At 38.3% G+C, this 15034-nt stretch overlaps 1 protein-coding gene across 1 annotated transcript in view; it reads right to left on the reverse strand.

Moving 5' to 3' along the window:
* Positions 1-5891: 5891 nt before the first annotated feature.
* The window catches only part of Ostm1 (osteopetrosis associated transmembrane protein 1), a 35603-nt gene continuing 26460 nt past the window's right edge, over positions 5892-15034 (reverse strand). Inside the window, exons 4-6 of the mRNA XM_004637474.2 lie at positions 12329-12496; positions 11050-11215; positions 5892-6585 (exon numbers count right to left, since the gene is read on the reverse strand). Of these exons, the coding sequence (XP_004637531.1) occupies positions 6530-6585; positions 11050-11215; positions 12329-12496 (390 nt within the window). The 3' untranslated portion in view covers positions 5892-6529. The remainder of the gene's footprint in view (positions 6586-11049; positions 11216-12328; positions 12497-15034) is intronic.

Below are 15034 nucleotides of genomic sequence, written 5' to 3' on the forward strand. Positions count from 1 at the left end.
GCAGGCATTATCAATTTTAAGCACACTACAGATTAGGATGAATTCTTTGTCATGTGTGTTGGGTATTATTCTCCCAACTGATTATTTTGTGCCTTCAGGAGGTACAAAATATCTGGTTGGCTCTTTGATTATTAATTTTTTTTAAAATGACAGAAATATTTTATTTTTACTTACACAAAGCTATGAGTTTTTATGATTTCTGAAGAAGCATCTAAGGAAATGGCATGAGAAGTAACATTCAGGGAGTAGATAGCTCTAGATAGTAGCTCAGGTGACAAAGGACAAAAAGATCCTATTTGTAGGAATTCTATTTGTCTTCAAATAGAATTTGTGGTTGTGTCAAATCACAGTTCCAACATGGTGACATCTAATGGCTATGTAATTAAAGGACATCTCTATTACACAAACTTATTAGAACCCTGAATTCCTAGAATAAACTCCAACTTGCTCAAGGTATACTATCTTTTAGCATACTGATGAACTGAGTTCACCAATACTGTTAGACCTTTTTTTAAAATTATTTTTTGGAGAAAGGGTCATGCTATGTAGTACATGTTGGCCTTGAAGTCATTATTGTGGTTATTTATTTGGTACAGGGTCTAGCTACACAGCTAGGTCTTGTAGTGATCCTCCTGTCTCAGCTTCCCCAGCACTGGGATTACAGGCATGTGCCACCATGGCCAGTTTCGGTGGCTGGCATAGTGAGCCCAGGATTCAGGGGCTAGCATTGCATGCAGTACCAGGGATTGAACTCAGGTCATTGTGGTTGCCAGGCAGGCACTTAGATTGCCAAGCCATCTCCTTAACCCTTACCTTCAAATTTTTAAGTTAAATTTGTTTCCTTTTTTGTGTCATGCCTCTCAAGTCTGGTTGGAAAAGATGCTGTCTTCAACTCCCTCTCTAACTTCCTCTTCTTCCTTTTATTTATACTTAATCTATTTACTGTTATTTGGATTTAAATCTACCATCTTACCATCTCTCCTGTACACTGTGTGTTATCAATTCCTTTTCTTGATTTTACAGATAATTATACAAACAATTCCCTCTTCATTTCACTAGGTAATTACACCCTCTTTTGCTTTTAGTAGTTACCTTAATAATTTCAACATGAATTCTAGTCTCCAGTGTTAATTGGACTTCTTACCTTCTTCCCAAAGAGCACAACAGCCACAAAACATTTTGACTTCAAGAATCCTGTGGTGGTTAATTGTAGGTGTCATCTGACTGGGCCATACCCATTTCTCGTACTGCTCACTGAGATACTTGGTTCAAACAAAGGTTATGACCTGAGTGGACAGAGGATAAAGCATGCCAGACAACACAAGATCCACCGAGTGTTACCCTTTCCCGTAAGATCATCTCCCCAAAGCTTGCCCAGTAGATACACACTCTCCTACCACACAGTGAGCCAAGGCAAGCAGCCCCTCTCCCTTTTACCATCAGATTGCACCCTCGGATTGTCATAGTCATATACACTTCTGGACTCTCAGAGTGGAGGGAGCAGAGATTCACTATGCAGATCCTACTTGCTTATCTACTTTATACTTTTGCTATTTGTTTGCCCCAGTGCAGTTATTAATTTGCCAACACCATAGGAGAAAATCAGTAAGACAAAGCATGTGTATGCCATGGGAGAGGCGTTGGATTTTGACTGGTAAGGTCCCTGCATTGTGGGGACACTACAGCTTCTTCCAAAGAGAGCAGGTCAAGATATAATACGTCAAGTTCAAGCCTTCATATCTCAGTTCCTATTATATGCCTAGGAACAGCACTTCAGCAGGAAGTGTTATACTGAGAGGAGAGAAGGAAAACAGAAGTAACTCTGGTCACTAGGAGTTTCCATTCTGGCTACTGTTTCTGAAGACACACAGTATGATGGCCAGAGCCCCAGTTCTGGGGTTCTATGATCAGAGGATCTCAAAGGTTTCTTCTGGTACAGGAAAAACAGGTAGTTGGAACCAGTTCTTCCCATTGAAAACTATTACATAGGTCAATAATAATACTTCAGTTCTCAAAAGCCATTGCTACTGAGGGCTAGTCTTTGACAGGAAAATAAGCCCAGCTACACAATCCTTCCCAGAAAATATTTCACTTTGAAAGAAGTAATTTATAGTAAAAAGTACACATTCAGTTCACCCATAAAAGTTAGAAAGTACTGGTCCCAAAAAGTAACATTTACCAACTGTTATGGTTTGTGTCTCCCCAAACCCTTATGTAGTCATGGGGCAGCTTCTGGAGTTTGATTAATTATTGTGGGTGTAGATGCTCCACTGGCCCTGGGGCAAGTAATTTACATTACAATGCATGGAGGGGAGAGAGGCTAGCTAGCTGCCTGACTGCTGCCACTCCTTTTACTCTTGCTCTTTGCCACTGCCATGAAAGGTTTTTCTCTGCCATGTGCTGCTCTACCTCGAAGCCAGCTGAGTATGCACTAAAACCTTCAGTAATTTCCTTCCTTCAATTTGGGTGTTGGGTATTTGTCCCAGCAATGAGAGAAAGTAACCAAGACAGAATTTGGTACCAGGAATGTGGCTGTTGCTATGGCTAAACCTGACTGTGGATTCCAAGCTTCTGGGAATGGCTTATGTGAAAAGACAGGAACGGTTCAGGATGTCACTTACAAGAGAAGTGCTGGAACAGCTTTGGATGTTCTGTATGGGAGATTCTGGTCAGAGCTCAGAAGACCAGAAGGCTGATAGAAATCCTGCCTGTAAAGACCAGGCTGGGGAGGTTTCTGCTGGGAAGGGCTGCATTGGTTGTTGGACTTCGGATGATTTGTGTTACAACTTGGCAGAAAATTTGCATTTTGCTTGTGTCCAGAGACTGCCTGAGACTGAGATTAAGCGTAGTAGACTGATTAATCTGGCAAAACATATGTCAAAACAGTCGAATACTGAGGCAGTGGCGCGGCTATTCTTAAGGGCTTTAGGCCAGATTTATGTTGAGAATCAAGAGCAAATTGCCCAGCAGGATGATTTAAAATGTGTTTGGCCAGAAAGAAACTCCAATAAAGCTGTGGAATGCAAAGATAGAGCTGAGAGGATCTCCACCGCCAAGAAGGAACAAGAGAATGAATAGGATGGCCTGAGGGCATCACAGGTGGTGGTAGGTCTCCACCCTTTGCTGCACAGGTCAGGGACTTGCCTTGGGAAAAAGCCACAGAGCCCCATGTTCCAGAATGGCAGTGGCAGCCACACCAGGTTCCAGAATGGTGCCAGCATGGAGAATTTATTCCTCAGAATCAGGGTCAGAGTGCTCAGCCATTCTGGCACTCGACCACTACAGCAAAGAGTGAAGGAAGCCTGGCTACTGCTCCAGCTGGCAGCAGACCTTGGCATCATCCATATGGCATTGGTTTTAGGTGCTTGCAGAATGCAGAAGTTCTGAGGTTAAAAAGGCTTCCACCAGGTTTCAGAAGGCCTGGGAGGCCAGGCAGTGTGCCCCTGAGAGGGCAATGTGTAAAGCTGTGAGTCAGAAGCCTATTTAGTGGAAACCTTTGGAAAAGCCAGAAACATGGATCATCCAAGGGAAACTGCCAGGAGGGAGCAAAACGGCCTAAGAGAGAAGCCATGGAGCTACCACTAAAAGTGCCATAGGGGTGGCGCCATGTAAGGCTTTTGGAACTCACAATTTGCCACAGATTGCTTCAGATGTTCCACATGGAACTACAGGACTTAATGTTTGCCCTGCTGGAATTTGGTCTTGTGTTGGTCCCAATGCTTTGTATTCCCCTGTTGTTTATACCTTTTGGAATGGTAATGTTTATCTTGTGCTATTAAATGTTCGGAGTGTCTAACTTCTCATTTGTACAGGGGCTCACAGCTAAGAGTTCGCTTTTGATCTTGGAGGAGACTTGAGACTTGGACTTTTCAGCAATGCTGAAAGTGTTAGGACTTTGGCAACTCTTAGAGACGGACAAAATACCTTTTGCATAAAGGGATGTGCATAAGTCTTTGGGCGTCTAGGGACAGAATGTTATGGTTTATGTCTAGTTGTCCCCCCAACGCTTCATACAGTCATGGGGTGGCTTCTGGAGTTTGACTGATTTTTGTGGGTGTGGATAATGCACTTGCACTGGGGCTGGTAATTTATATTACAATGTAAGGAGGGGAGAGAGGCTAGCCAGCTGCCTGAGCTGCTGCCACTCCCTTTGCTCTCTGCTCTTTGGTGCCATCTGCTACTCTGCCTTGGAGCCAGCTGAGTATGGGCTCAAACCTCCAGTAACCGTGAGCTAAGTGTAGGCTAAAACCTCCAGTAACTGTGAGATACATAAATCTTTTCTTCCTTCATTTTGGGTGTTGGGTATTTGTCCCGACAATGAGAGTAGAGTAACTGAGACACCAACTAAACTTGGATGTTATTCACTGAATTAAAGAGTTACACTTTAATGTATCTGATATTATTTTTATTTCTCAAATAACAAAAGATAAATAATCCAAAAGTACATTTTATCTTCAGTAAATGCTTAAGCGAGATGAACATTTAAACTTAATACTTGAAAAACTGAGATGTGATATTATATCTGAAGTTTTCAAAAAGTATTTAAAAATCATATATCATTCCAATTTCCTTTATTTTACAGTGCCAAAAAATTTAAAGATGTTTTTGAGTGACACAAGCATGATGTATCAGAATTCCAAAATAAGCAAATAATTTTGATATGACTACAAAATGAAATACTTATGAAATTTAGTGCAGCACTTACTACTTATTTTTAAAATCAATCACTGCTGATGCAACTTCTAAAAGCAATGACCCTACCAGAAAAATAGTAAAGACTGTCTTTTCCTTTTTAAAGTGCTTATTAATGTTATACTCAAAAGCCATGTTTTTTACAAACATAATATTGAAAGGTGTTCAAGTCACCACTTTCAGACTCAAACACCTCATTTTTCTAACTTTTCATGTGTAAACAGGTTTCATCTGCATCAATGAAGATTGCTTTCAATGACCCTCAACTACATGCGTCAAATCAAGACAGCAGTTCGTACTAGCAGCAGGAACAGTGGCAGCAGAATGAACTGCATCACATTTTAAATGGATCACAGCAGATCACAGAAAGTGTAACAGTTTTAGGTATGTCACATACCCAAGGGTGAGATTTCTCTTTCACTCCCGATATACAATAAACATAAAACAAAACCAGAAACAATTCTCCAGTTCCTCTAGCATTTTACAGTCTATGAAGAGATTTAAATTCTCCTTCTATTTAACCAAACTATACAAAGGAGCCTCCATATTCTCCACATTTAAAATAATGCCTATTTCTGCCAAGAAAACAAAAAGAAACAAATGAAATTCTCAACTCTAAAACTCCAAGAAATACAACTGTGAACAATTTTGACACAAAGCATCATTTCAAAAGCTGATACATGCATTCTAAAACAGAAATTGCTCTGTGAGGGTGAAGGTGGGACTTCATTTCAGCCATATGGATACTTAAAGAACTGAGCACACCAAGCAGCACCTCCCCCTACCTGCCAGCGGGAGGGATCACTGGCTCTCACCTCCAACTCGAGCCACTCCACAATCTGCTACTGAGCAGCCCCTTGTGGCTCTATTTTCTGACCCTTAAATTTGTTTATTCCTTTCTTCCTCCTCCAAGAATCTCCAGGTAACCCAAGTGTAACTGTTCATTAAAAAAATCATAATTTAAATATTTTGATATTACATTTGATTTAAAGTAATAAATTATAAATTGCCAAATAATTTAATGTAATTCAAAATGTAAATCCCTGGTACCAAAAGAATTCATTTTGCTCTGAATACAACAAAGCAGTCCAGTGAGTTCAAACTGCTTATGAAATAAGGGCAAAAATAAATTGTAAAATACTATTTATAAAAGTCAAGTAAGAAACCATTTACCATAAACCTTTTTTTTTTCCTTTTTGCAGAACCAGGGATTGAACTCAGGCCCTTGCGCTTGCCAGGGAAGCACTTGTTTTACTGAGCCATCTCCCCGGTCCCAACCATAAATCTTTTTACAAAGATAAATGCAATGCGGCTCACCACTCCTAAAAATTGTTAAGGATATTTATAATTAGTGGTTTCAAAAACAACATTATGGAAACTAGACATTGAGTTATATATTATTGTACATATGACATATTAAATATAACCCTAACAGTAATACTGGAACAAGGAGTAATCGGAATTAATCTTTGGATCTGCTACCATTTAGCAAGTAGATTTCTTTTTCAAAGACTTTGCTATAACATTAATTTTTAAATGTTTAGTCTCAAGTAGTATTAATATTCCACAAAATAAAAGTTTTCCTTGTATATTTTGTTATTGTAACAAATACACTTTAAAATAGATAATCACGTTTGGAAATTAACAAATCCAATTCCTTAAAAAAAAAAAAAAGGTAGAAAGAAAAAGAAAAGTTGAAAATTCTTATTCAACAAGAAATTCTAATTCCTTGCATTTCTTAGTAAGTTGACTTGTCAGATCATTTCTCTTCTTTCTCACCAAGCTGTATCTTTCATCACATAGCCATGTGGTATGTCCAATCTTCATTTTGTAGATTTCAGTTTGAATTTTCTTGAATATTGGCAAAACTGGTACTAGATTTTAGACGTTTGGCTAGATGAGACAAAAATATTATATTTTAAATTTAATTCTCTAACCAACACTATTATTCCTATAAAAATGACAATATTTGTCTAATGTTTGAATCTGAATAGAGCCATGTTTTGTTTTTTTCTTTTTTGAGATAGGGTCTTTCTTTGAAGTACAGGCTGGCCTTGAACTCACTAAGTAGCCCCAGCTGGCCTTGAATTTCAATCCTTCTGTCTCAGCCTTCTGTGTTCTCAGATTACAGGAGTGCATGTGTGCCACCATGCTCAGCTTGAACAGATTTAATCTTAGAAGAAGCAAAACCTAAGCTTTTCCCCTACTAACCTCAAAAAACAAAAAATCACTTTGAAACTACGTATGATAATTTGTTATAAGCAGTACAAATAAAACAAGCACCACATGTTGTCTTAGACATCACAATCTTAAATATATATTGTTGGTGAAAATAAATTACTTAAAAAATAAAAGTACTATAAAGTATAATAAAAAATTACATATTTAGTACTAGGCCCTGCATTCAATCCCTGGTACCAAAAAAGGGACAAAAACATATATTTAAGAGTTTAAGCTAGAATCTAACCCAAATTTTTCTTAGACGGGTTCAGTGAAAACTTTCTCAGTCTGCCAAAAGATATCTACAAAGATTCTACAGCAATCACTATGCTTAATTAAGAACGTCTAAAACATCTTCCCCTAAGATCTTGAACAAGACAAGGATATTTGGACTTATTCAATATCATGCCACAATTTATTGAGTGAAATGTGGCAAGAGAAAGAAAATGAAAGGTATATGTAGGAGAAGAAAGAAAATTGCCTCCATTTTCAGTTGAAAAGAAATTCAGGGGCTGGGACTACAGCTTGGTGGTGGAGCGCATTCTCAGCATGTGTGAGGCTCTGGATTCAACACCTAGCACCCACCTAACTTAATTGATGCAAATGAGGTACACATTACATAAACACATTAGATATAATGGCCATTAATGAAATAAGGTACCATCAGTTTTGGTTATGATGCTAATGGGACTGAGTCATTATGGTTAATAGGAAAAGTCACGGGTATTTGGCTTGGCAGATTTTTTTTATTTTATTTTATTTTATTTATTCCTTTATGATACTAGGGATCAAACTTGGGACCTTGTAGCTTGCTGGGCAAGCACTTGTGCCACTGAGCTATATCCCAAGCCCTGATTAGTATTTTTGTTTCACGTAGTTTTTTTTTTCCATAATTTTATTGAGAGACAAATAGCAATGAGACAGTTTCAAATCAAATTGGTAGGACAGTTTCAGTAATTAACACATTGCATACTCTCTTCCTAGTGGTTATTTGCTGTACAAGATACAGACATGATATCCTATTTACAAACACTATTACAACAAATCCCTCTATTCATTAAGAGAATGTAACTATATATCTATCCTAACCATTTTGAATACACACATACAAAATGGACATTCATCTGTATCCCCTTTTTTTGTTTAGTTCCATCATTTGAATATTATAGGTGTGTTAACTCAGCAAAATATTCTAAGAGTCCAGTAGTCCATAATAGTATTGGGACTTCCGCTTGCCTGGCAGTGTCAGAAACTGTTGACCTGAGTCCCCTACAGCTCAACATAACAGCATGGCTTTACTTCTTATACTTCGTTTTTATACTTTTCTGCTGGATGGTTAAGACCAAGATAAAGCAAGACCTATGCAACAAGAGTTGTAGCTTTTGGGTCTGAGAAGGTCAGTGAAATTCCCTCAGGATTTATCCTGAGATCCTGTACCTCAGACTGTAGAGCCTTTGTCAGTCAGCCATGTGGATGAGTCACAGCCATTGCTTGGCCAATGTGCTCTCTGTGAAAGCCTGAGAGAATGTTTTCTCTCCATGTGACTCTCCTTAGGCACACTCTACATCATCGATCACTTTCCTCTTTGGCCCCATAACCTCCTTGATCAGAAAATTTGGGACACTACTGAGTTACATGACATTACAGTACAAGTTCTCATATGTCCTGAGTCTTAATTGACCTTGGAAGGCTCGGGCCAAAATGTTGGCTTTCCTTGCGGTCCTCCTTTTTCTCTAATTTTGATCTGCAAACTTAGGTTGTTAACCCTCCAGAAGAGAAGCTTATTGTTATTACCATACAACATAGGCTGTTAAGCTTAACCTCACGATTGGCAGATATTTTGTAACACGTCTTGCACTGGATAACTAGGGTCTCCTAACTTCAGAAGCTCCTAACACTGGAATTATTTCAAGGTTATAATTAGGAAGATTTGCAGTGGGCCCCAAGTACCTGTATTAGTTTTAAACTTTATGAATAATTCTGAGACAGAGCCAAAGATGAGAATGACTGCTTTAATTTTTACCAGGGTCTCCTCTGACCACCACTGTACATGCAAAAATGACAACACAACTTTCTGAACATTGCTTCAGCCTAAGCTAATGGGCAGACTTAGCCTGAAAAATGACCTAACACGAAGTCTACTTCTTAAAGCTTCAGGGGATGTGGGAGCCAAACTAAATCAGGAGTTTGTTTTCTATTTATTTAAAATTGCTATAAGTGACCAAACTTCTAATTATCAAATTATTTAATAAACTGAGCAGGTAGCAATATGCACAGGTACATATACCTAAACATTCCTTACCTTTCTGGTCTCTATCTAATTAATCCCTACAGTTTTAAAAAAATTCTATCCCTGGGATCATATGATGCTGAATTCCAAAACCCTTAAAGGAGTCTTGGGTGTGCCTCTACCTCTGCTATAGGCATGTGCTAGACAAGCACTCCACCTCTGAGCTACACTGCCAGGCCTTCACGCTCTAGGCTTTAAATGTGTTGTAAGAGCAATGCTTCTGTGAAACATGAATAGGTATTATACAAAGGTTCTATTTTCTAGTTTTGAGACACGCAACCTCAGGGACTTTACCTTAGATTCATGCACATTACAAAGCTCATGAAAAGGACATGATATGCAGTATTTCTCAATCTTATTTAACCCATAATTTTTCCATAAAGAATTTCACAGAAATAATATTTTGAGAAATACTAACAGTAAATATAGTATATTTAATTCAACAAAAATGGGCTGTTAGGGCCCGTGAGACAGCTCAGTGGACTAAGCACCTGCTTAGGCAAGCACAGGGACCAGGGTTCGATCCTCAGCATGACATGCCAAGCCGGCCGTGCCCCCTGGCACACTTTGCCAATGACCAACTCTGGGTGTAGTGGCACATGCCTATAATCCCAGTGCTGGGGAGACTGAAAACAGCAGAATCACTATGAGTCCAAGCTGCATAGGGAGCCCTGTACAAAATACAAAAGGGGGGGCATGACTTTCTAGATGTTTGTGATATAAAGATAAATAAGATAAAATTCTTCTTTTGATGGAGTTTAAATGACTTAAATTATTTAACTAATACTAGGTTAGCGACTGAGTGCCATGAAAGATACATAGGAAAAAAAAAAAAAAACAAGCAAGAAAGATACATAAGAATGAAGGAAAGGATATATTCTTGGATTGAGGGAAGGCTGAAAGGTCTCTGAGCAAGTAACTTTCAAGCCGAGGCCTAGATGACCAGGAGCCAGGTTAGGAAAGTAGGAAGGGCCTTGGACAGGGAGTAGAGTGAATGAACTTGGAGTCTGAGAGGAACAGGAAGTTCCAAGTGCCTACAGTAGCACAAGCCATGAGGATAGATGTAATGAGTCAGAAAGAGAGATGGAGGCTAGGTTATATACAGTGTCGGGGGCAGACTCTGGAAGAAAGCTTGAACTATTCTAGGTGCAGCAGGAACACATGAAGGGTTCCAAGTGGGAGAGGGACAGGGCAACAACTGAGTTTTAAAAATTCATCTGGCCAGGCATAGTGGCACACATTTATAATCTCAGAACTCAGGAGGCTGAGACAGAAGGAATGCAAATTCAAACCCAGCCTGAACGGCTTACTAATTTAGCAAGACTTTATCACAAAGCAAAAAAAAATGACTAGGGATGTAGTCAGTGTGAAGGCCCTGGATTCCATTCCCAGTACAGAGAAAATAAATAAATAAACAAAAATGCTAGAAAAACAATCAAGTGGTATGTTAGCTATAGTTTCTTCTGTCACCTGCACTGATGTGGTTCTACCACAACTCCTAAGAGCTGTCTACATCTCCATCTGCTACGGCCAGGCGAGGACCACATGTTCCTGTCACTGCTCTTCTGCTGCTGCCAACCTTACTCTAGGAGTAAGCCAGAATTAATATAATTCAGTTAATCATTTGAAAAACACTATCTTTTGATTTTTAGTCATGTATACTTACAAAATTCTCACATGTCTCTTTCATTAATAAGCATTATTATAAAATGTAAAGCAGAGAGCCATATGGGGCTTATATACTTTGGGTTCTTGCTCTCTCTATATTATATACATATATGTATTAAAATAGATCTAAATAGATAAAGCTGCCATCTAAACAAATGAATAACTCTAAAAGAACTTACGTAGGATGAGTTTGCGTTTCTTTTGTTCCGAGTGAAGGAAGCTACTAAGGTAGAAGACGACGGGGAGGAAGAGTATGAACACAGAAACAGCAATTACAGGCACTGTGTCACTGCAAGGGACCGAGCAGTTGAAAGTTCGACTCCAGAGTTTTCGAGTAATATTCATCTGGGAACAACAACAAATGATATTCTATTTTGCATTTGACTTGACTTCAATTTCTTGTAATATTTTGTTAATGTCTAAACAGGCATTCAGAATTTAAACTAAATATTTAGCCTTAAAAACATACTGCAGGTTGAGGACAAATTTCTTTTGCCAGGGAAATATAGTAACTTATAATTAGTTATTGTTTATATTTAAATGCTAACTAGAGTATAACAGAATGTCAACCACTCGGTAGCTTTCAAACAGAGAATGCATGAGTAGGAATGCAGTTAACTCTGTTTCTTTCCTTAAAAATTATTTATTAAGAGCCTGATACAAACTACATACTATTCCAGGCAACAGGAATAGAACAGTAAAAACAAAACTCCATGGTATAACTAATTGAAGAGCTTTATACCATCCTGAATGTACAAAGTACCAGAATGGTCCACTACAGTTTCTGAGATGCTGTGATAATTCACATTTGTTATTCTAAACTTTTGATCTTAACAATTTGATTTCTAATTCTTTACTTCGAGCCAATGTTTCCTCTAATTCCTCAATTTTCAGGCATCATATTGCCTACAAAGGCATGATCGCCATCTAGTGGTGCCCCATGTAAAGGCAGGATATCATAGGGAAAAAAGCTTGAGCTTGACCATCCAACCAATACATATTTATTAAAACTCACTATAGGTCAAGACATTAGCTTATATACTGAATGAACAAAAACAGAATAGGTCCTGTTCCTTATGTGGCTTATATTTTAGTTAGTGGTGACATGCTATAAATGAATAAACACTGACAGACTAATAGATATAAAGAAATAATGTGATAGGGAGTGACTGAAAAATAGCTTTTGAAAAAATTACAGTAAAACTTAGAAACTTCTTTAACAAGTATACAAGAAATTAAAATGTAAACATGGAACAATGGCCACACCTTATGAAGTACCTGATTTTCATTTTAGTTTGCTAGGCTAGAATATTCTAAAACCGTGCTATTTTATAACTATTATAATTATTTCTGATTGAAGACAACACACACAGATGCCAATGTACCGCCGAAAGAGATACTGAGGATATATTCAACAACACTGCAAAATGTGCACCTCATCAGAAGGAAGGTACTTACTGCATCTTCTACATCAATGCATAAGTGTGTTCCAGGTTCAGCCTTATTCTCCAGTTCATTCATTTTTTGCATTTCACTGTACAGATTACTTAGATTTTTGTATTTTTCACGGCAGCTTTTGCACACCTCTGAGTAATTTTTTGGTGGTAGAAGACTGTGTGTGCTCCCCTAAAATGACAAAGGCAGATATAATACAAAGAATAAAAACTATACACAACATCTCTGTCACACAAACTGCCAACATTTGACCTCCTGGTACACGTGACAACATGGTGTGCTAAAGTGCTGAGCTGGGATGCTGGGCAGGACACCCTCATAAGGGTTGGAGGCCTGGTATGTGAAGCATATGACAAATATTTGGCACTTTTTTTATGTATTTGGTTGTTACAGGGGCTCACTATGTAGCTCGGACTCGTCATGATCCCTCCTGTTTTCAGCCTCCCCAGTGCTGGGATGACAGGCGTGTGCCACTACAACCCTGGAATCTGGCCAAGTCAGCCCACCAGAGCGGGGCTAATGCAGCATGTGGTACTGGAAATCGGGCAGCATGTGGTACTGGGGATCGAATTGTGGTCCCTGAGCTTCCTAAGTGTGCCTAAGCAGGTGCTTTAGTCTACTGAGCTATCTAGCCAACCCTGGAACTTTCTAAGGTGTCCTCAAATTTTGTCACTGTTACATGAAGTTATGTGCCAAGCTAGCAACACAAAAATACCAGATTTCTTAAGTTATCTCATCATTACATACCTGTACTTCTCTATCCTACTTTCCCTGAAAAAATATGAAACACATCCTTGCCAGTGATAACTTCATCAAATTTACTTGACAGAGGGAAGATTTTTATAATGGAAAGAGAAAGGGGAACAAAATTGTGGCCCCATAAATTTTTTTTGTCACAGGCTCATAATCTAGGCCTAAGTTTTTAACATACTCCTACAATCCCAGCACTTGGGAGGCTGAGGTAGGAGCATCTCTGTGAGTCTGAGGACAGCCTGGGCTACATAGTAAGTGAGTTCAAGGGCACCCTGAACTACATGGCAAGACCCTGTCTGAAACAGAACAGAACAGAATCTAATCCAAGCCTTTCTAGTCAACAAAAAGGGACAATAAAAAAGAAATGAATAGTCCACAATATGGGTAAAGATAACATAAATTAGTAAATTAGAAATCTCAATTTCTTACACTTTCAAAACACCTACCTTTTAAAGAAAAAGCTTACAATGCTGGTTTCTATTTACTTTTTTCTTTCTTTTTTTCTTTTTTTCTGCAGAACCGGGGATTGAACTCAGGCCCTTGCGCTTGCCAGGGAAGCGCTTATTCCACTGAGCCATCTCCCCAGCCCCTCTATTTACTTTTTTCTTTATCATATAGCATAGAGAAAAGACATGAACTCAACAACAGTGTGCTTTCCTAGTATGCAGCAGGCCCGGGGTTCAATTCCGAGCACCACACACACACACACAATTTTAAAAGTTAAAAAAGATTTTATAGTATGAGATATAATACTCCTAATTTAACAAAAATCTGCATTCCAGGTTTCAGATTACTTCAATTAATTATGAGTGTGGAATTCTATCTTGGTCTAGGAAAGAGTAAGTAGATATTATTTGATTTTGCAAACTGAAAGAGAACTATAAATTCAAATATATTTAAAACTTTTAAGATAAAAAGATGTTTAAATTGACAGATGTGGTGGTACATGCCTATAATCCCAGCAGTTGGGAGACTGAGGCAAGAAGACTGCTGTGAGTTCAAGGGTAGTCGGCATTACATGTGAGTTCAAGGCCAACCTGCACTTACATAGCAAGACCCTATCTTGAAACCCACTGCCCCGCAAAAAAGGTTTAAGTGCAGAACATGAAACACAGAGGTACTGACACAAATTTTAAAGATAATGTCCATGTGGAAAAAACCTTTTTCATGTGTCACAAATATCATACGTCATTTAAATAACTGATAAATCTAATAAAATTAAATTTTTGTGACAAAGGAAAAATACAATAAAAAAGAAATGAACTAGGAAAAATGTGCAACTAACATTGCATGAAAAGTGCTAATTTTCTTCATATTCATCTCTTACCATGCTAGTCTCTGAAGCCATAAATTGCCTGTTAAGTTTCAATGCCAAAATTCAAAGATCAAAGATGGAGGAGACAATAAAAATCTGTGAGGTAGAATTCTTGACGGCTACCCTGATATCATAACTCAATACTTAAAGCTACCTTACTAAACAGTGCCTTTTAAAGTATATGAAATAAAAAAATAAAATAAAATAAAGTATATGAAATATAATTTTAAAATATTGAGGCAAAAAGTGAGTGTCCCATAGACAGAATCATACTGCATTGCAAAATACTTTATTACATAAACAAAATCTTGGTGTATTACATTGTTTTAAGGGCCAGTGAGATAGCTCAGCGGTCTAAAGCGCCTGCTTAGGCAAGTGTGCAGGGACTGCGGTTCAATCCCTGGCACCACATGCTGCGCCAGCCCTGACCCCAGGGCAGGTCACAAAAAAAAAATTAAAATTAAAATTAAAATTAAAATTAAAATTAAAAATAAATAGGGGCCGGGGAGACAGCTCAGTAGAATAAGCGCTTCCCTGGCAAACGCAAGGGTCTGAGTTCAATCCCCAGTTCCGCTAAGAAAAAGAAAAATAAATAAATAAATAAGTAAATGTCTCAGTTAACGTTCTTACATCAATCATCT

Source organism: Octodon degus, unplaced genomic scaffold (assembly GCF_000260255.1).
Source record: "Octodon degus isolate 3935 unplaced genomic scaffold, OctDeg1.0 scaffold00090, whole genome shotgun sequence".
Classification (NCBI taxonomy): Eukaryota; Metazoa; Chordata; class Mammalia; order Rodentia; family Octodontidae; genus Octodon; species Octodon degus.